We start from the raw sequence: 21236 nt of genomic DNA on the forward strand, positions 1-21236 counted from the left end.
GTTTAAGAAACTGAACTTAAAACTTTTGCCATATGCTCTAATAATCTTTGAATTCCTTAAAGCCTGTGTTTAAAAATCACTTTTTAGGAATCATATGGTTCTGGCAGAAAATGTTTTCTCTTTAAATTAAAAAAAAAATAAAGATTCTTAAGCTTCTAATTCTGCCACTTATTTCCCAATCTCATTAAAATGATCAACTAATCTCCTTCCTTTGGGAGTTTGACATTGTTACTGAAAAACTAAAGTTGTGACAGTTTGGTTTGATGTTCTTTGTTAAAAGACCAGAAAGAGAAGCTTGAAAGCATTGACCCAAAGGAAGAAGTAGGGTGGGGGTGGGGGGTCAGGGAAGGAAGGAAGGAGGAAGAGAAGGAAAGAAGATGAAGGAAGGGAAAAAAAGACAATGTGTGTTCCAGCTAGGGTGTTTGAAATTCTAACCACAAAGCTAGTTATCAATCCTTTCATTATTTGTTTGTTTATTTAAAGGCTAATGTGGTTAAGTGACTTACCCAGGGTCACATTGCTAGTAAGTATTTGAGGTGGAACTTGAACTCAGGAAGGTGAGTTTTCCTAACACTTCGAACCTGGCACTCTTATCTTCTGTACCTGCTGGTTACCCTTGCTACTCATTTATGATGGAGTAAAGAAACTGTCTGGCCATTGTTTTCTTTGTTTCTTCTATTCTGGATTTCATTGGAGTATAGGGAGGAAAGGAAAAAAGAGGGAAGTGCTGATTTTTAAGTTAGCTAACAAGGGAAAAGAATAGTCAAATCCTCTAATTTCTCTTCCTCCCTTTCCATTTTTCTGCTCATTTTCTGTAGGTGTACGTAAATATGGAATGGGTGACCAACATTGGTGAAGGAGGTAGTTTCGGAGAACTTGCACTGATCTATGGTACACCGAGGGCTGCCACTGTCAAAGCCAAGACTGACCTCAAACTTTGGGGCATTGATCGGGATAGCTACAGGCGCATCTTGATGGTGAGTTCTCTATAAAACCATACCTTAGTAGGCAATGTTGCTGAATTTGAAGCTGATCATAGTTAAACATAAGCATTTCACAAACCAGTTATTTCCTTGCACATAAAAGCAGCTCTGTGAATAAATATTATCTGTGTTAATAACACCTTGCATTTCTGTAATCCCTACTATGGGTTGGGACCTATGCTAAGCACTTTAAAAATATTATCTCTGATCCTTACATCAACTCTGTGGGAGAGATGCTATTATTTATCTCCATTTTACAGATGAAGAAACTGAGGCAGGTAGAGGATCGCACAACTAATATCTGCCTGAAGTAGAATTTGAATGCAGGGTCTCTTGACTCCCAAGACTACCTTCTTTCCATTATCCCTAGCTACCTACTAAATATATCATGTAGAAAAATAAAAAGGCATCAAGGGCAAGACTTTAATTCACTTCACTTTCATTTTACTATTTGAAGACTGTGCATAGTTCTCGTTTTAAAAACTTTATTACAAAATTACATTATAGTAAATTTATACACAAGTTTTCCTAAATTACATGATTATCTATATGATAATCTTATATATTATATTATTATCTCCCTCCCTTCCCTTCCTCTTCCTGGTGCAGGCAAGTGATTTGATCTGGATTATACATATGTTATCATGTAAAACATATTACCGTATTGTTCATTTTTGTAAGTGAATAATCTTATAAAGCCCAAACTCCAAAACATAGTATTGAAAAAGTGAAAATTTTTTGAATTTTTGTATTGAAAAATCATATACTTTCATCTACAGTCTGACTCCAGCAGTTCTTTCTTTGGAGTTGGAGAGCATTTTTTCTCAAAAGTCTCTTAGATTTGTCATTGTATTGCCTGTAATAGCTAAATCTATCACATTTGATGATTCCACAATATTGCTGCTACTGTGTACAAGGCTCTCCTGGTTCTGCTTATTTCACTCTGCATCAGTTCATGGAGGTCTTTCCAGCACTTTCTGAAATCATCCTGTTCATCATTCTGCACAATAGTATTCCAAATTGCCTTCCAGAATGGTTGGATCAGTTCATAACTCCACCAGCAATGCATTAAAGTCCCAAATATGCCACATCTCCTCCAACATTTATCACTTTAATTTCCTGTCATATTGGTCAATTTGATAACTGTGAGGTGATGCCTTAGAGTTATTTTAATTTGAAGGCTGTGCATAATTCTTTAGTTGGCCAAAGGTTTATGAAATTATTATAATCGGATGAGAACTAAGTTACCTAATGTAATGAGGATTTGCTCCCCAGAACTCTAAATCCCAGCTTCCCATGTTCCCTCTCTTGTTACATGCTAACATAGGGAGGATATAAGTTTTGCGTAGCTCCACCCCTCTCTCTCTTTGCCCCTGATCATGCTGGGAAAGTGAGCTTTATGACAGGCAGGAGAATCTACACACATGGGTTTACTTTTTGTTAGATAATTAGATTTGAACTTCTATTTCTTTTAGTTTTATTTTCTTTCTACTTCAAGTGATTATTAAAAAACTCTATAAAATATAATACTTAGAGTTGTTAGCTATTAATTTAAACTTTACACAAATAATAATAATAAGTACCATGATCTCCATTCTGCATTAGATTTCTCTCTAAATGCTCATTGATAAGTTTTCCATAGTCTATCCACTATACCACTTTGATGGGTTATAGTAAATTTTTTTCATTTAACATTTTAGATACAACAGAAGAAAAAAAAAGCAACAGAAGTATCTCATGGCCCTGCTTGGGTCTTATCTCATGGGATCTTACTTGATAACTCTTCCTCATTCATTTACTCCTGACAACACTATCATCCCCATCTGTTAGCCATTCTTTTTAACTGTGCTCTCTCTGGAAAATAATACTTTCCATGAGCACTAAATCCCCATTTTAGAAAAACAATACTTGACACATCCTGCAAATCCCTGAGACTTTAAGATTCCTTTGTCCTTTAGCATCAAACACATGTTATGGGGTTGGGAGGAGGGTGGAGATGAGAAATTTTACAGCAGTGGAACAAGACCTAATCTTTCCAGGAGAAGGGAAGAAATGTGGTTGGACAAGTGACATCAGTGGCTTTTTTTTCTCTTCCCTTGAATCTGGAAGGCAACAAGTCAGTAATGGGAATAATGGAGGCCTGGGTTTGGGACACTATCCTGGAAGCTTCCTGTTCATATTTCTTCTTTTTTTTTTTTCTTTGAGACAGTAGTGATTATCCATAGATATGTTGGAAAAACGAGTATATCATCTCTGGGTCCATAGAAATGGCCCTATTTACACAGTTTAATATAAATCTCTAAGTATATCTCACCCCACAGACTTTGCACAGTTCTTTGTGTCTTAATTGTTTGGGGTAAGGATTAAAAAGTATTATTTTAGGAATCTAAACACATTAGTTTCTACAAATAGAAACATCCAGAGAACTTTATCCTTCAGTAGGGAACCCTTCTATTTGGGTTCTTCCAGAGGCCATTGATGAACCCTTTTGGTGAATACACATCTTTCTTTTTGATGTCTCTCAATTTTTGAGGTCAAATCTATCCCAGAATCTTAACTCTTCCCTAGTTGATCATTGGGTCAAACAGCTATGATATTATCAGTGTTGAAACTTCCTCCATTGATACAAATCAAAATAGGTCTGCAGTTTTTGGTCTTAACTCAGTGTTAGGCTCAGAGAGCTTTAATGATGTGCCTGTGATAACATGGCTATAATAAATGTCAAGAGGTGGGATTTGAACCCAAGTCCTCCCAACTCAGGGTCTAGCACCCTGTCGTTTTGCCACATTGCTTCTGTATATTTTTGGAGAAACTAAATATATGATTTCCTAAATATGGAAAGCTCCTGATGAGGAAAAATCCCTCTACTAATGTAGATCAGCAGCTACTTTGCAAATGGATAGCTTTTACCTAAAGTTTATTGAGCAGCAAAGTGCAAAATGCATAGAATGCCTGGCCTGGAATCAGGAAGACTCATCTTCTTGGGTTCAAATCTAGCCTCAGATACTTATTACCTTTGTGATCTTGGGCAAGATATTTAACCCTGCTGGGCTCAGTTTCCTAAACTGTAAAATGAGCTGTAGAAGGAAAAGGCAAACCTTTCCAGTATCTCTGCCAAGAAAATCCCAAATGGGGTAATGAAGAGTTGCACATAAATGAAAAATGATTGAATGACAACTGAAGCTTTTTGAGTTGCTTGGGGAGCACAGAGAAGTTAAGCTTCCCAGGGACACACAACCAACATTTGCCAGAGATGAGACTTGAGCTCATGTCTTCTTCTCAACTCCAAGGTCTCAGTTCTTGAAACAACAGCTTCTGTGCATAGTAGATGCTTAATAAATATTTGGTTCCAAGAAGGGCACCTCCTTGGCAGCAAGAATAATTCCATCAAACATCCTTCAGCTTGCAACAGGCAGGGAATATAGCCTAGTACACAAGCCAATCTCAATGAGGACATTCAATTCCTGGTCAAAAATAAAGCAGGTCTGATTTGCCGTGAGACTACTATGCCTGAGATTGATCTTTGGCAGAAAATGTGATTTCTTGCATATATCCTGCCCTTTTTTCCCCTCCAAGTCATCAGGCATCAGCACATTAATACATTTCAGAAATTTTAGTAGCCTCAATGCAACTTAAAAAAAAAAAGGATTACCTTTATTGTAAGGACTCATATCAAACTGTAGGAACTGGTCAGACTTGATTACCCAGAACTGAGGAACAGATGTCCAACTCTATTTGATAGCCTGCCGGAGCTAGTCTTTTGATGAATATCTCTCTTGCCGGCAGCAATTCCTCTAAAGAGGAACATAATTTCAAGAATTCTTCTTTGTTCTGGAAGGAGATTGATAACAGCATAACTTGAATACCATTGGCTTCTACTTTACCTTATTCTAATTTCCTAGTGACCTTCATAGACCAATGAGAAGCCCTTTTGGTTTCTAGGGATTAAGACAAAACCAGCAGGTTGGGTTCAGTTAGGAAACTGTAAGGGCTGTCTGTGGCTCTCATGCCAAACCACATTTTAGGGAACTGCTTCTCTGAGGAAATGTGTGATTATGAACTCAACAGACACCTGATTCTGTTTGAAATTTTTATGACGAATTATGTTGTGCAACAGTCTTCATTAAGACCTTTATCCTTATATTTTGAAGGAGGTGTCTAGTTGTGGTGATTTATCTAAAAGCCCAATTAGATGCTTTAGAGGAATTATTTTTTTCTGAATTCATTATTTTGCTCCAACAGGCAGTATGGTGCAATGAATAGATCTCTGAACCTGGAGTGCTGATTAGACTTGTTACCAGATCCAAGTTTCCAACCCCAGTTTTACTCTCTACTACCTTTGTGACTTTGGATAAATCACTTTACTCTGTGGACCTTGTTTTTCTAATCTGTAAAATGAAAGCGTTAAAGTCCCTTCTAGTTTTATATCTAGAAGCCTATCAGGCTGTTATATTCTAAAATTTAAGGAGTATTTAGAAATATTATTTTAGAAGGGCAACTTGGAATTATGCCCCCAAAAGGGGCTATTAAACAATGCATACCCTTTGATCCAGTAATACAACTACTAGATATGTATCCCAAAGAGAGGGGGAAAAATTGGAAAGGACATACTTGTGAAAAAAACATTTATAGCTGCTCTTTTTGTGGTGACAAAGAATTGGAAACTGAGGGGATGTTCGTCAATTAGGGAATGGTGAACAAATTGTAGTACACTTTGGTGATGGAATACTATTGAGCTGTAAGGACTGATGAACAAGATGATTTCAGAAAGAGTTGGAAAGACCTAAAAGAACTGATGCAGAGTGAAATAAGCAGAACCAGGAAAACATTGTCTACAGTAATAGCAATATTGTGGAATGATTAACTGTGAAAGACTTAACTATTCTCAGCAATGCAATGATCTGGGACAATTTTGAGGGACTTATGGCAAAGAATGCTATCCACCTCCAGAGAAAGAACTGTTAGAGTAGAAATGCAGATGAAAGCATATGAGTTGTCACTTGTTTGTTTGAGTATATGTTTGGGGGTTTGATTTTATAAGATTATTCACTTACAAAAATGAACAATATAGAAATATGTGTTGCATGATAATACATATATAACCCAGATTGAATTGCTTGCCCACTTGGGGAGGAGGGGTTGGGTAAGGAGGAAGGAGGGCAATGAAGGGAGGAAGATAATTTGGATCATATAACTTCAGAAAATTTAATGTGAAAATTTGATCTTACTTGTAATTGGTTAAAAATATTATTTTTTCCCCAGAACATTAATTTTTTTTAGATTTTGAGTTCCAAATTTTCTCTATTTTTTTCTTCATCCCTCCCCTCCCTTTTCTCTGAGATGGTAAACAATATGATATAGATTATACACGTGTAATCATGAAAAACATTTTTCTATATTAGTCATGTTATGAAAAAAATACAGACCAAAAAAACCCAAACCTATAAAATATATTTAAAAGGTGAAAAATAATATGCTTCAATTTGCATTCAGACTCCATCAGTTCTTTCTCTGAAGATGGACAGCATTTTGCATCATGAGTCCTATGGAATTGTCTTAGATCCTTGCATTGATGAGAACAGCTAATTTGTTCCCAATTGATGACCATACAGTGTTGCTCTTACAGTGTGTACATTATTCTCTTGGTTCTGCTTGCTTCATTCAGCATAAATTCATGTAAGGTTTTCCAGGTTTTTCTGAAATCTGCTCATCAGAGCCTTACTTACTTCATTATGCACATGATTTTTTTTTTTTAAACCCTTACTTTCTGTCTTGGAGCCAATACTGTGTATTGGCTCCAAGGCAGAAGCATGGTAAGGGCTAGGCAATGGGGGTCAAGTGACTTGCCCAGGGTCACACAGCCAGGAAGTGGCTGAGGCCAGATTTGAACCTAGGACCTCCCATCTCTAGGCCTGGCTCTCAATCCACTGAGCTACCCAGCTGCCCCCTATTATGCACATGATTATTGGGATTGTTGAGAGAATCAAAGAAAATCAGGATATGATATTTTACAAATTTTGCATGGCAGTGGGAAAAAAGGACTGTATTTGGAGATCAAAAGCCTAGGTTCAAATACTGCTTTCCTTGCATTTGCCAGTGTTGATTAACCCATCCCAAGGAAGTTTTGAGAGATGCAAAAAGCCTTCCTGGTACCATTGATGTTATGCAATCAGGCTATCATATCTGTGTAAGCCCAACCTCAGTCAAGATTCAAAGAGTACAAGTAAGGCCAGCAGCCTCCAGGAATCTCAGAGGAACACAGAGTGTTTTTTTAAGGAGTCTTTATTTACAGAGGCTAACCACATGTCTCATGAAGTATTTCTTCACTGGTTCCAGTTATCCTGGCTATTTCTTCATTGAGAGATCCTTCATTATAAGAGGAGTTTCTATAAGACCTTATTCAGGATGAACACAAAAGTGATTCTGGGATGGCTGAGAGGAAAAGGCATTTTCTGGGCTCTGTTTTGTTACCCAAGTCTTTGTTTCTTTGTCCCTCCCTCCCTTCCCCATTCTTCTCTCCAATTCTTTCTCCTTTTTTTCTCTCTTCCCTTCACTCTCTACTTCCCTCCTCTCCTCTTTTCCTCCCTCTTCATTTCTCTCCTTTCTCTATCTTCCTTCTCTCCATCATTCCTTCTCTATCCTCTCTAGGTTCCCTTATTTCTCTTATCCCTCTTTCCTTTTCCCTCTCTCTCCCCCTTCCATTCCTTCTTCCCCCTTTCTCTCTTCTTCTCCCTTCCCTTTTCCTCCTCTCCCTTCTTATTCCTGCCCCTCCCTTTCCTGTCTTCTTTCCCCCACCATTGTCTTGCTCCTTTCAATGTCCCCTTCCCTCCTTTCCCCTTCCCTCCTTCTGCTTCTCCCTTTACTTCTCTTCTTTCCTCTCTCTTCTTTCTTCTTCAGCTTCCATTCCTCTCCTTCCCTTTCCTCTCTTTCCTTTTATTTCTCCCCTTCCTTCTTCCCTTTCTTTGTCTCTCTATCTCTCTGTCCCTCTGTCTCTCTCTCTTCCCTCCCCCTTGTCTCCCTTTTCTTTCATCTTTCAGCAACTGCATAGTTCCTGGATATGGGTTTTTATATGGCTGGATCCTTACATCTAAGTTAGTTTCAAAACCACAAAGAGAGTTTATGTTTCCTTTCTTTAATTTAGGATCTTTTGTACTATGAATACTTGTGGGCATGACTGTAAAGATACTTGGTTTTGTAAACACTAGGAAAGCAAATGGCCCTGTTGTTAGGGCTCATCTTTTTTGGTGATAGCCAGTCTACCATAGAGGAATTCTTAGACACATTCATCTTTTTTAAGCACACACTTACTCTGGGTGCCTAATCCTGTATTAGGCAATCTAGGGTTTACAATAGAATAAAAAATGGTCCCTATATATAATCTTTCTTATAATGAAGGAAAGGGGAAACCACTTAGGCCCTTTGCTGTCAGAGTCTCTAGGCTTGAATCTGCATTTTACTACCTTTGTGTCCTTCGGTGACTCTCTTAAAGTTTCTGGGTTTCAACTTCATTTAGCCTTAGAATCTCTGTCCCAGTTTTTGGGACAGATTTCCTTCCATCTATTTTTCTTCTTTGCTTTCCCCCCTTCTATTTAGACACATTTACTTGCTAAACCAAAACCTTAATTTTTCTTACATTTCCATTCTCTAAGGGAATCTCCTAGCTGGTACTGCCCCCTTCTTCTGATTGGTCCTACTTCCTTATGGCCACATCCATTTTTCTGTGCTTCCACCAACCATTGATAATAGATGGCCATAAATGTAATTTGTCAACCCACTGAAATAAAATTTAAAAGAGCATGAAAATGATACTTGTTTCAAAACAGGACCACTTTTATTTCCCAACACTTTGCTTTAGTACTTCAAACCTTAAGTGCCTAGAATTAATTCCATCTTTTTTATGAAGTCTGCTTTCGAAAGTGCCTTTAATGAAAGTACATTTCTTTTAGGCGATTACAAGAAAGATAGCTGTATTTTTAAGGATTAAAGTTATGTTTCTTTTATACCATAACAAATTAATCTTAAAACTGGTCATTTTTAATGTAGTCTTCTTTATGATCTATCACACTAGTGAAACCCTTTAGAGCTGTTATGGTTAATGGTCTGTTGGTATTTCCATTATCATTATTTATTTTTCCAGATCATATTTAACTGATCATAAAATTTTAGTTTGGGATACAACTTGGCTTACAGGGTTTTTTGTTTTGTTTTGTTTTTTTTAATCAGGCAAACTAGAGCATGAGGCATGTGGCTCACAAAAACTAGCTCTGCTATTAGAATTTTTTATCCTTTTCCACAGACTAGGAATTCATTTTGCAGTATAGTCCTGGATCACTATATTATACAGCAAAAACTGTGCAGAAAGAAGTATGATATTATAGAAAGAGTAATGACTGGGGTCAGAAGAGTCAGGTTCTAATCCTACCTCTGATGTTTTTTGTCTCTGTGATTATGGACAAGTCACTAAATCTCTTCAGACCTCAGAAATGAAGGGATTGAACCTCCAAGGTTATTTAATAGGTTTTATATTTAATATATTTATATATATTAAAAGTTAATAGATTATATATTTAATATATATTTACTAGGTTATATATATTTAAAAGGTTATATATATTTAAAAGGTTTATATATATATATATATATATTTGAGTCCCAGAGATATTGTACTATTTATTCCTTTCCACTAGTATCGGAAAATGAATGCATATTATAGTCTCTGTTTGAAAAGTTATGTGTTTGGGTAACATCCTGGAAAGAAATAACGGTTGAGTAGGAAGGTTAAAAATTATGGACATCAGAAAGCCCCAAACATATACGATGGATCTATCTTATGCTCTATTCTCTACATTGTTTTTGCCACTTCACTCATATATTCTTAAACACATATTTCTTTTCTCCCTCATTTTATTATTATTTATCAATTACATATAAGAAATTTTCACATATAAATTTCAAAACTTCTATTGTCTCCCTCTCTCCCTTCCCTCCCCCTTCCTGGAATTGGCAAGCAAAACATGTATTATCATGCAAAATATATTTCCATAGTGTTCATTTTTATAAGTGAATTACCATATAAAACCCAAACCCCAAAACAAAAACCCAAATAAAAAAGTGAGAACTAGTGAGCTTTCATTTATAACCACATATTTCTTAAAAATACAATTGCATTGTTAAAGAACAAGACTATTAAAACTCCAGAATAAAATCCATTTCATCAGGCAACTCTACAAAATGTGAATTTTATGCTCATTGAAGGTGAATATGTTTTTGTTTTAGACTGTTCTATCCCAAATTTCTTGTGGCTTTTGACAATGACTTTTTTCAGAACAAAAGGTAACTAGATGGTACAGTGGATAGAACTTTGGGCCTGGACTAAGGAAGATCCAAGTTCAAATACAGCCTCAGACACCTACTATCTGTGAGACCCTAGGGAAGTCACTTAACATCCTCTGTCTACTTCAATTTCTTCTACTATAAAATGAGGATCATAAAAGCATTTCACCTGGCTCCTAGGATTGTTGTCAGGATCCAATGTGCTAATATTTGTAAAGTGCTTCATTAGCACAGTACGTGACATATAGTAATTACTTAATAAATGTTTTTTTTTCTTTCTTCCCCAAAGCTCCTAAAATGGCCTTTTTAAGTTTTTAATTACACACTGGGAATTTTTACCTTCCTTATAATTCTTTCTTCCTTGCTTGCTTTCTCTTGCTCTTCTTTAATTGAAGCATTTTTGCTTGCTAAACCAAAGCCTTCATGTTTCTTACATTTCCATAATTAATACCACCTCATTCTCCTCATTGATTGTCCCTCCTCGAGCCAAATCCATATCTTTTATTCCTCCACATTGTAAGCTTCTCAGACTAGGACCCATGTTAGTGAACACCTACTAAGGAACTTGCCTCTCCCAGGCTATCTGTTGTTCACCATTAGTAGTTTTCAGTAGTGTCTAACCTGTCCAACCCCATTTGGGGTTTTCTTGGCAGAGATACCGGCATGGTTTGCCCTTTTCTTCTCCAGCTAGTTTTACAGATAAGGACCTGAGGCAAACACGGTTGTGACTTGTCCAAGGTCACCCAGCTAGTAAAAGTCTGAGGTCAGATTTTAACTCAGGAAGATGAGTCTTCCTGGCTCCAGCCCTGGTACTGTTTCTACTGTGTCAAGTTGGCACACATCAAAGATCTTGTGTCTACTAGAAAGACCAACATCAACTGATACAGAGTGAAATAAGCAGAATCAGGAAAATATAGTACACAGTAACAGCAATATCATGGGATGATCAACTGTGATAGACTTAGACTTATCAGCAATACAATACAATCCAGGATAATTATGAGGGACTTATGTATAAGAATGCTCTCCACCTCCAGAGAAAGAACTGTTGGTATTAGAATGCAGACAAAAGCATGCAATTTTTCACTTGTTTATTTGGGTTTATGCTTTGGGGTTTGGGTTTTAAAAGATTTCTCACTTACAAAAATGAATAATATGGAAATAAGATTTGCATAATAATACATGTATAACCCAGATTGAATTGCCTGCCAGCAGTGGGAGGGGGAAGGGAAAGGAGGAAGAAAGATAAGTTTGATCATATAACTTTGAAAAACTTGTATGGAAAAAGGTTATTACATGTAATTGTTAAAAAAAATAAAGTAATTTTAAAAAAAGATGGAAGGCAGAAAAAGATCTATCTCTACTTAGCTCCAGGATTTAAAAAAAATAGAGTCATCAAACATACACTGATTTGGGAGGGACTTATAAAGAAAAATGCTCTCTACCTCCAGAGAAGAGCTGTTAGAGTTAGAATGCTGATGAAAGCATACAATTTTCCCCTTGTTTATTTGGGTTTATGTTTTGGGGTTTTGGTTTTATAAGATTCCTCACTTACAAAAATGCAAGAGTTTCTAGCAGGTGGATGGATACCTAGCAGTAGGATTTGAAGCCTTATATGGTAGGTGTCTAAGCTAACTACGGCTGCTGCCTTGCCCATGACCTCCCACCCCCTCTACACCTAATCTCCCCTTGGTGACACATCATTCTCTTTTCAGTTCAGGTTGCCAAGATTCCCAGAAGGGAGGCTAGCATAGCTGGCAGTATTTCCCCTCTCTCCTCCCCTCTCCGTTTTTCTCAGGGACTTTTATTGTCAGCACCCATCCCTTTCCTCCATCCTGTTCCTGGACTTCACTTTCAGCAAGTTTTCCCTGTTTCTAGCCCATTCATGATTTTGCAGCTTCCATTAAATGAAAATGACAAAAAGATCGGAGACCCCCAGTCCACAGAGTAATGTTTTCTTGGGCAGAAACTTTGTTTGGGGGGGTATTCCTAAAATAAAATAATACCTGAGAATTTACATTCTAAGCATAATTTGGTGTTGGGTTTACACAGGGAGTGAGCGAGCTGGAACAGTCTGAGCTCCATTGCCGGGGAGGTCTTGCCAGCTTAGCTCATATTAGTAATGTGAGACCTCTTGCAATTTGTTTGAGTAAATTAGACTGCAGAAGGCCCAGCCTTGAACATGAAACCAAGGGGGCAGGGCCATTCTTTTTCCTCCAAAGTGAGCAAAGAAGAAAGAAGACGGGAGGGAAGGTTCAAAAGGAAAACGAAGAAATGCATATGGAAGACTGGCAGGAAGGGAAGGAAAGACATGTGGAGGAGGTCTTCTAGTCACTAATAAAACTATTTTGGTTGTTAACACTGGAAAGAGCACTGGGTAGGAAGTCCAAAGACCTGAGTTTCAGTCTGCACTTTGCCTACTACTTGTTGTAGGACTTTAGAAGCCAGTTAATATTAGAGAAATTGATTATTTTCTCATTTATAAAGTGGGGTTAATAAAGGTGACCTTTCTCCTGCCTTATCAGAGAATCAGGTTAGCTAAATTTGAAGAGGCTCATCACCAGAAGTTTGACTCGTTGGAGTTGAAATATATTTGATTGTCTTAACAAAACCACTGACTAAAGAACAAAGAATTTGTGATCTGCTATGATAGTGGGCAGCTAGGTGGCTCAGTGTCAGACCTGAAGTAAGGAAGGCTCCTCTTCCTGAGTTCAAATCTGGCCTCAGATACTTCCTTGCTGTATGACCCTGGGCAAATCTCTTACCCCTTGTTTGCTTGCCTCAGTTTCCTCATCTGTAAAGTGAACTGGAGAAGGAAATAGCAAACCACTCCAGAATTTCTGTCAAGAAAACCCCAAATAGGGTCACAAAGAGTGGGACCCTACTAAAAGCACTAATAGTCAACCACAGGCAGCTGGGGATGGAGGGTTCCTACTAGGTGTTCCCTAACATGTGGCCTGTTATAAGGGGTCATGAAAAGTTGGACATGACTTAATAAGCACAAATGATATTGGAAGCATCCACACCAACAAAACCCAAAGACCCTTCAAATGTATATTTGGGAAATATGATTTCTATATGAACATTGCTAACAACTTTTACTGGCTACTACCTCCCCAAATTTTAAATTCTGTGGTAGGAATAGCATTAAATTCAGGGGTTCATTTGGGAATAAAGAACCTAATAGTTTGCCCTGCTCCTCCCCATGAAAATCTCTTTTCTATAGCAAAAATTATAATGATCTTTTGAAAAATTGAAGATACATTTTTTTTCTTACCAATTCTCCATGTCCAGAAAAAGAGGTCAATCCATAGGCATCATGGAACTATAAAAATGAACTGGATTTGAATCAGAGGATCTTTGTTTGAATTATGCTTTGGTCAATTATTACTTTTGTGACCTGGAACAAGTTATTTAACTTCTGTGGGCCTCATTTTCTTTATGGAAAAGGAACAATTGAATTAGTTGGCCTCTAAGGTTCCTTCCAGCTCTCTATCTATGAATTATTTTTAAAAAATATATCAGTTTTATTACTTTTGGTTATTCATAGGATCTTGAGGTAGGTTAACTAAAACAAGGTCTTAAGATTTATGCTTATGAAATGTTAAATAAGAATTATTTGCAATTAATATAGTAATTTTTAACATATTAACATATCAGTTAATAGAGTTAGTGGTTCCCAAGCAGTTTTAGACATATAAATAAGAGACTTTTAAATATATAACAAATCTTTTTCTTTTTTCCCTGAGTGAAAAGTATGATGTTTGCTAAATCCAAGAACACAGAATACTGGGAAAGAGACTCTTTAATTGTCAATAACTGAAGCAAAACTGCAAAGCAGTTTGGCAGAAAAAAAGATTTAGAACAGAATCTTTTTATCATTTGTCATGATAAATTCTGATTGATCAAGTGATCAAAATATGCAAAATGATACATTAAAAAATTAAAAAATGAAAGGCAGCATCTTTTACAAATGTGGATAGGATAAAAATTCTTAATTAGCCATGAGATAAATGAGGTTATACAAAACAAGAAAGATAATTTCAGTTGTGCAAAATTTAAAAACTTTTGCACAAATAAAATCAAAGCAACTAGAGTTAGAAGAAAATATAGGGACTAGGAAAAATATTTTGTATTAAACATTTATGATCAAAGTTTGACATCTAAATGCCATATACAGTTGATACAAATATATAAGATTCTCTTCCCAAAAAGACAAAAGGCCAAAGAATATAAATTTCTGGTACAAAAATGAGCCTCAGCAGTGGTGCCAGTGATTGCATATTTGAATGTGCTATTGGTTTAAATGTATGCAGAGAAGAATGGACTGTAAAATTTCCATCAGGGTACCTTACTAATAATTCCAGAGAAAACTGACCATTGTTTTGGAAAACTAAAAGCCTTATTTTGTCTTAATTTATGTAATAGATGTGTACTTGTGAAGTTCTATTTCTAAAAAGAATGTACTAAAGGCAGCTTACTATTTAAAGCGACATTCTGTAAAATTAAAAAAAAAATCATTTGCGAAGAAAATTCCATCCTTCCCCCTATCTTCAAGAACTCTGAATCTACACAAATTTTTAAGTTCAGATTTTCAAAGTGAGACAGACGGGTAGGGTAGAGTTACATTTAAGCAACATCTATTTGATGCCAAACATCCAAATGAAAAGTGAAAAATCCACTCAATCTTCCAAACATTTCTACAAATCCAGGTGACTGGCATCACGTGGGCACAGTTTTTATATTTTGTCAGCTGCAGAGTCTGTTAAACACCGAACCCTTTAAATTTAGAAATCTTCAAGCTAACCTTACAATTAACTACTTGCCTACTCCTCCGAGTGAATAAAAATATGTCGGGTGAATAGAAGTGACTTACGATTTTATTTTTCAATCACAGTGTCACCCCCAACTCGTGGGGGGTAGGGGGGGTGAAAATCTGGCAATGGGGAAAAACATCGTGGGCTATTTAGTTTTTAGAACATGTTTGCAAACCTACTTCTAAACCACTTTGGAGGATGAAGTTGTCATTCTAAGCTTGCTTTGCCTCCTACTTCTTCACTGGAAGGAGAGTAATGATTCTTCAAGAATAGGTAGAAATATTGATACTGAGAAGAAAAGAAAGCCATAGAAGACTGGGAAATTGGAAAGAGAAACAAAGATCTTAGAATTATAGAATGTCAGAGTTGGTAAAGATTATATTGGACCAACTGTTTCCTTCTTTCTTCCCTCCTTCCTTCCTCTTTCCAGTTCTTGTTTCTATCCACCTTGCCACCTAGCTGTCCCTAACTCTCATTTCATTGGTGAAGAATTGGATATTCAGAGAAGAAAAGTGATTTGTCCAAGGTCATGAAAATACTTAGTGGTGGAACTAGGACTAGAACCCAGGCCTCTCAAATTAAGTCCAGTGTTCTTTCCAAAATGCTGGAAAAAGATGGAAATGTCTGGTATTTGTATGAACCTTTGATTGAGCATAAAAGCCTGGGTAAACCAAGGTATGGGCTAATGTTGATCCTGAAGCTTGGGTGGGGCTGAAGAAAAGGGAGATGAAAAGAAAAATCAGGAGGTACTGATTTGCCTCTTGTACAATGTTGGGCTTGAGAAAGGTCAGCAATACTACTATGAATACCAGAGCAAATAACTATGTAAAAATCTTGCATTTTGCCCCCATGTGAGTTATTGCTTTCTGGGTTTCTCAAAGTCATTCCATCATCCACTTTATTTCTTTTCAAATTTTTGTCATAGTTTTCTAGAGACAGGCATTTAAAACCCCCCACCAAAAGCCTATGGCATTAGTCTTCCAGACCTTTTTTTCCTTTTTTGCCTCTGGTTTCTCTCCCTTACTTTATCCTTTCCACACCCATTGGCATTCCCTTGCTGAGAAGAACAAGACAAAGGGAGTTTTGTACCAAATACACTTTCCCCCCCTTCTACAAATAGCTAGTCAAACTGTGCGAGATGCAGTCTGTACTTCCCATTCCTCAAAATGTTCAACATGTTGTTTTCATGTGGCTTACTTAGTCTGTCCTTACAACTCAGCAAAACTAGGTGGGTCTTCTCATCCATATCCCAAAAGGACTACTGTTATAAATTTCATAGGCTATTTAATAATGAATTTTTAAGAAATTGAGATCATTGAATCACAGGATACTCAAAGGGACCTAAGAGGTCATCAGATCCAACCCAGTCATATGACAGATAAGAATATGTTTGCAACAGACCTAGAATTTCAATGGTATATAAAATTCCCAGGTGAGAGAACTTCCTCTCCAGTGAAGGTTGGTACCTTTGATGCAACTTAGTCTTAGAAGTTGCTTGTGGTATGAAGGAGTCAACTGACTTGCTGGCAATTCAGTTATTATGCAGCACAGGAGGTCTTCTTGACTCTAAGCCTCATTTAATAACAACAAATATTTAATAAGCATCTTTGCTAGGGGAGAAGAGAGGCAAGAGGGGATATGTTTAGAAAGATAATATTCAGATTAGACCTAGAGCTCAATGCACAACAATTTAATAGTCAATAAGCACTTATTAAGCACATACTATGTGCCAGGCTGTGTGCTTAACCATGGGGATATAAAGAAAAGAAAAAAAAACCTGTCCTTGCCTTCAAGGAACTCACCAAAAAATGATAATAAATGCACCAGAGGTGCAAAACAAAGTGCTTTGTAAAATCTGAGAAGGGAGGTGAGAGTTGAGAGCATAGATCAAGAAGGTTTCCTGGAAGGAGTATTATGTTCATTGGGCTTTAAAGGACGGGAAAGCAGCACATTCAAGTAGAAGGATCAACCTGAACAAAGGCACCAGAGGCTTGAGAATATGTCACAGAGAGGATTTAAGTATCTATTTTACCATCTGCTTTACCTGGGTAGTCAAGACACTTAAACTCCTTTGTCTCGGTTGCTCTATCTGTTAAAAAAAAATAGGGATCTAGAATTGATGATGCCTGTGATACTTTCCTGCTCTAAATGTATGAAGATTTATGCATTATCCTATAAAGCTGTGTACTATATGCAAGACTTTGATCCTTGGTTTATCCAAATATTAAATGATAGGCTTAAACTACCAAAAAAAAAAGTCACATAGTAAGAGAACAGAGAGTTGTCTAATCTAGCTGAAGCATAGAGCGCACAAAGAGAAAAATATAAGAAAAGGCTAGAAAGATATGGCAATACCATATTGTTAAAGACCTTGAATGTCAGTCAGAGAAGGGTAAATTTTATTTGGAAGGCATTCAGTAGTCATTGAATATTTTTAATTTAAATAAATTATTTTCCATTTTAAATTCTCTCCTTCCATCCCTACCGATTGAGAAAGCAAGAAACTCATTCTATATAAGTTATGCAAAACATATTTCAACCGTAGCCATGTTGAGATAAAAAGCAAGAAAAAGAAAGAGGAAAAAATATATTTCAATCTACATTCAAGATTTATCAGTTCTCTCTCTGGAGGTGGATAGCATTTTTCATCATAAATCTTTGGCACTGAATATTTTTGAGCAGAGGAGTGTCCTACATAATCAGATTTATGAATAATGAAGAATATCTTGGCAGTATTAGGAAGGTCAAATTAGAGCTGGGGGGAAGAGTACAGATGGGGAGAGAGTAACTACAAAGTCTATTGCACTGGAGCTCAGATAAGGGCTTCTGCTAAGGTAGGTAACAGTGAGAAGGGAGGAAAGGGCATAGATACAAGAGATATTGCAGAAGATAGATTCAGTGGCTCAGTAGATGGAGAGCAACTCAGAGATGAAAGGTCCTGGGTTCAAATCTGGCCTCAGACACTTCTTATCTGGGTGGTCCTGGGAAAGTTTTAAGAGGAAAAAACCAATGAACCCAGGCAGATAGGTTGTGAAGTAAATGTACTGAGTCCAGAATTGGGAAGATGTGAGTGAAAATCTGGCCTTAGCCATTTACTAGGTATGTGATCCTGGGCACATCACTTAACTTCTGTCTGCCTCAGTTTCTTTAGTTATAAAATGGAAATCATAATAGCACCTACCAGAATCAAATGTGATATTTTTTAAAGTGCTTGGCACATAGTAGAGACTTAATAGGTTCTTATTTCCTTCTTGCCAGTTTGACCATGTTGAGTTTGAGGTGCTGGAGGGACATCCAGGTGGTGACAGCCTGTCAGCAGTTAATTGAATATGGGGAGTCAAATGAGATCTCAGAGAAAGAAAATCTAGAGAGAAAAGAAAGAACCAAGGTCAGAACTGACATTTAACAAATACCTACAGTAAAGGGTCAGGAAAAGGATAAGGAGCCAGGAAATAAAAAGAGGATCTTATTCTGTTAGAAACTCAGTTTTGTAACTTCAAGGTCTTTCAGAAGGATGTTTTATAGTGCATCCTGGGTGTGATGGTTGCTATGGGAACAACAGACTGTAAATCTAATCAATAGCTTAGCTGGAAAGTGTATAAAATGAAGTAGTGGGAGAAATTTGCTGAAGCTTCCCTTAAAAAAAGGGTGTGGGGTGGTAAGAAAAGGGTTCAAGAATTTAAGAGTTTTTTTTCTGATAGGATAAAAAAAGAGATCATGCCTCTAAGGAGGAGATCATGTGACTAATATTTTTCTTTCTTTGACTATGGATAGAGAAGTACAGAGGATCCATGAGAAATAGTAAGTCATTTGTTAATTAGAAAAAGTGGTGAACAGACCACTCTTAGCTATAATGGAAAGAATCATGATTGTGGTTTCGGTTTTGTGTCTGACTCTTTGTGATTCTTGGCAGAGAGACTGGAGTAGTTGGCCATTTCCTTCTCCAGCTCATTTTACAGATGAGGAAATCAAGGCAAAAAGGATGAAGTGACTTGCCCAGGGTCATACAACTAATGAGTGTCTGATTTGAACTTATGAAGTCTTCTTTACTCCAAGCCCATCACTCTATGCACTGTACTGCCTAACTGCCTCATCATAATAATAGCTGAGAGTAATTCAGCATTTAGGTTTTTAGCACTTTATAGAAGTCTCATTTTTGCTCTTACAACCCCATAAGACACATGCTATTATTTTTGAGGCGGTTAGGTGGTATAGTGGATACAGTGGAACCTGTAAGACTTTTTGGATTTTGACATCTGAAAGGTACCAGTTATGTGACTTTGGGAATGTCATTAAAAAAAAAAAATTTACCTTCTGTCTTAGAATCAATACTAAGTGTGAGTGGTAAGGGCTAGGCAATGGCGGTTAAGTGACTTGCCCAGAATCACCCAGTTAGGAAGTATCTGAGGTCATATTTGAACCCTGGACCTCTCATATCTAGGCTTGGTTCTTTATTTGCTGAGCTACCCAGCTGGCTCTGGGCAAGTCATTTTAACTCCTCTCAGTTCTCAGTTTCCTTGTCTGTAGTGAGGATAATAGCCCCTAAGTGTTAATGAAGATCAAATGAGAGAATATAGATGAAATTTGCTATATAAAGTCCAGCTAATGTTATCCTTATTTCATAGGCTGAGGAAACATCATCAAAGAAGTTTAGAATCTTATTAAAGGTTACATAGCTAGTAAATGCCTGAAGCAAGATTTTAAAGTCAAGCCTTTCTGACTCTGTATCTAAAAGTAAACTCTTCATTTTTCCACCTGGCTCCCTCAGAGAAGGTGTAACTGTCAGGGAAAGCAATACAGAGATTTCTGGGACCGAATTGGCCTGACATCTCAATGAAAAGTATAGAAAAAAATGTATTGAATAACCATGGTGAGTGAGTTATATAGCCAAGGGAAATCAGGAGTCAGAATAGGTAATGTTAAGGATTAATGAGAAAGATACCAAATTGTAACCGAGAGTTTTAAAAATACATAATTAAAGATTTAAAGGAAATGTTTGATTATTAATGAGATATATGCAATCATTAACTTGTATCACTAAGGAATTCTTTTATTTAATAAAAACCTAATTATGTGGAAAAGTTTGCTTAGTTTCTTTTCTCCAATTAATTCCATCTATGGGAAGTTTAGAGCTAGGGATTATAAGATTAATCAGGAACTACTCATTCACCTCCTGGCACCATATTCTAAGAGAAATCACATAATGGTAGGAGATGATGTAAACATTTCTTGAATTTCTACTTCGCAATTCTAAACTCATAAGTGAATATAATATAAGAGTTACAAGAATTATTTTGTAGCTGTTCTTGGCCTCCTCTGGGGGTCATGTAATTTTCTAATACATTATATATGTAATTAAGGTTAAAAAAATCTTAAGTTTTGAAGGGCATTTAAAACTCCTCTTACCTAGACCCTTTTTCCTTTTTTTTTTTGCTTATCCAAATCCTATCTATCCTTTAAGACCCAATTTAAGTCTCATCTCCTCCATGAAGCCTTCTCCAACCATCACTTTTGCTTTATCTAAATGTCAGTTTAATTCACAGTCTAATAGGGAAGACAGCAAAATGCACAAAAAAACTATATTTGGGATAAATAGGAAGCATTTATAGGAAAAAGGAATATTCCCTATATAATAATAATTAATTAATAATAAAAATAAGAAGAGAGGGAAGGCATAGAATGAATAAGAGTTGGGAAGGGCTTCTTATAGAATAAATTGTAGTTAAGACTTAAAGGGATTTAAGGAAACTGATGAGTAGAGATGAGAAGAGAGAGTAGTTTAGGCATGGGAGTCAGCCAGAGAAAATTCCCAAAGCCAAGAGATGGAGTATTATTTGTAGGACACCCTGGAGACCAATGTCACTGGATTGAGAAGTTGTAGCAGGAGGTAAGGTACAAGAAAACTGGAGATAGGGGGCAGCTGGGTGGTTCAGTGGATTGAGAGCCAGGCATAGAGATGGCAGGTCCTGGGTTCACATCTGACCCTAGACACTTCCTAAGTTGTGTGACCCTGGGCAAGTCACTTTACCCCCATTGCCTAGCCTTTACCACTTTTCTGCCTTGGGATCAATACACAGTATTGATTCTAAGGCAGAAGGTAAGG

General features: G+C 36.9%; 1 protein-coding gene across 1 annotated transcript in view; it reads left to right on the forward strand.

Moving 5' to 3' along the window:
• PRKAR1B (protein kinase cAMP-dependent type I regulatory subunit beta) overlaps positions 1-21236 on the forward strand; it is a 264107-nt gene that overhangs the window by 182798 nt on the left and 60073 nt on the right. The window contains exon 7 of the mRNA XM_001367311.4: positions 819-977. Coding sequence (XP_001367348.4) covers positions 819-977 — 159 coding nt within the window. The remainder of the gene's footprint in view (positions 1-818; positions 978-21236) is intronic.

Source organism: Monodelphis domestica, chromosome 7 (assembly GCF_027887165.1).
Source record: "Monodelphis domestica isolate mMonDom1 chromosome 7, mMonDom1.pri, whole genome shotgun sequence".
NCBI lineage: Eukaryota > Metazoa > Chordata > Mammalia > Didelphimorphia > Didelphidae > Monodelphis > Monodelphis domestica.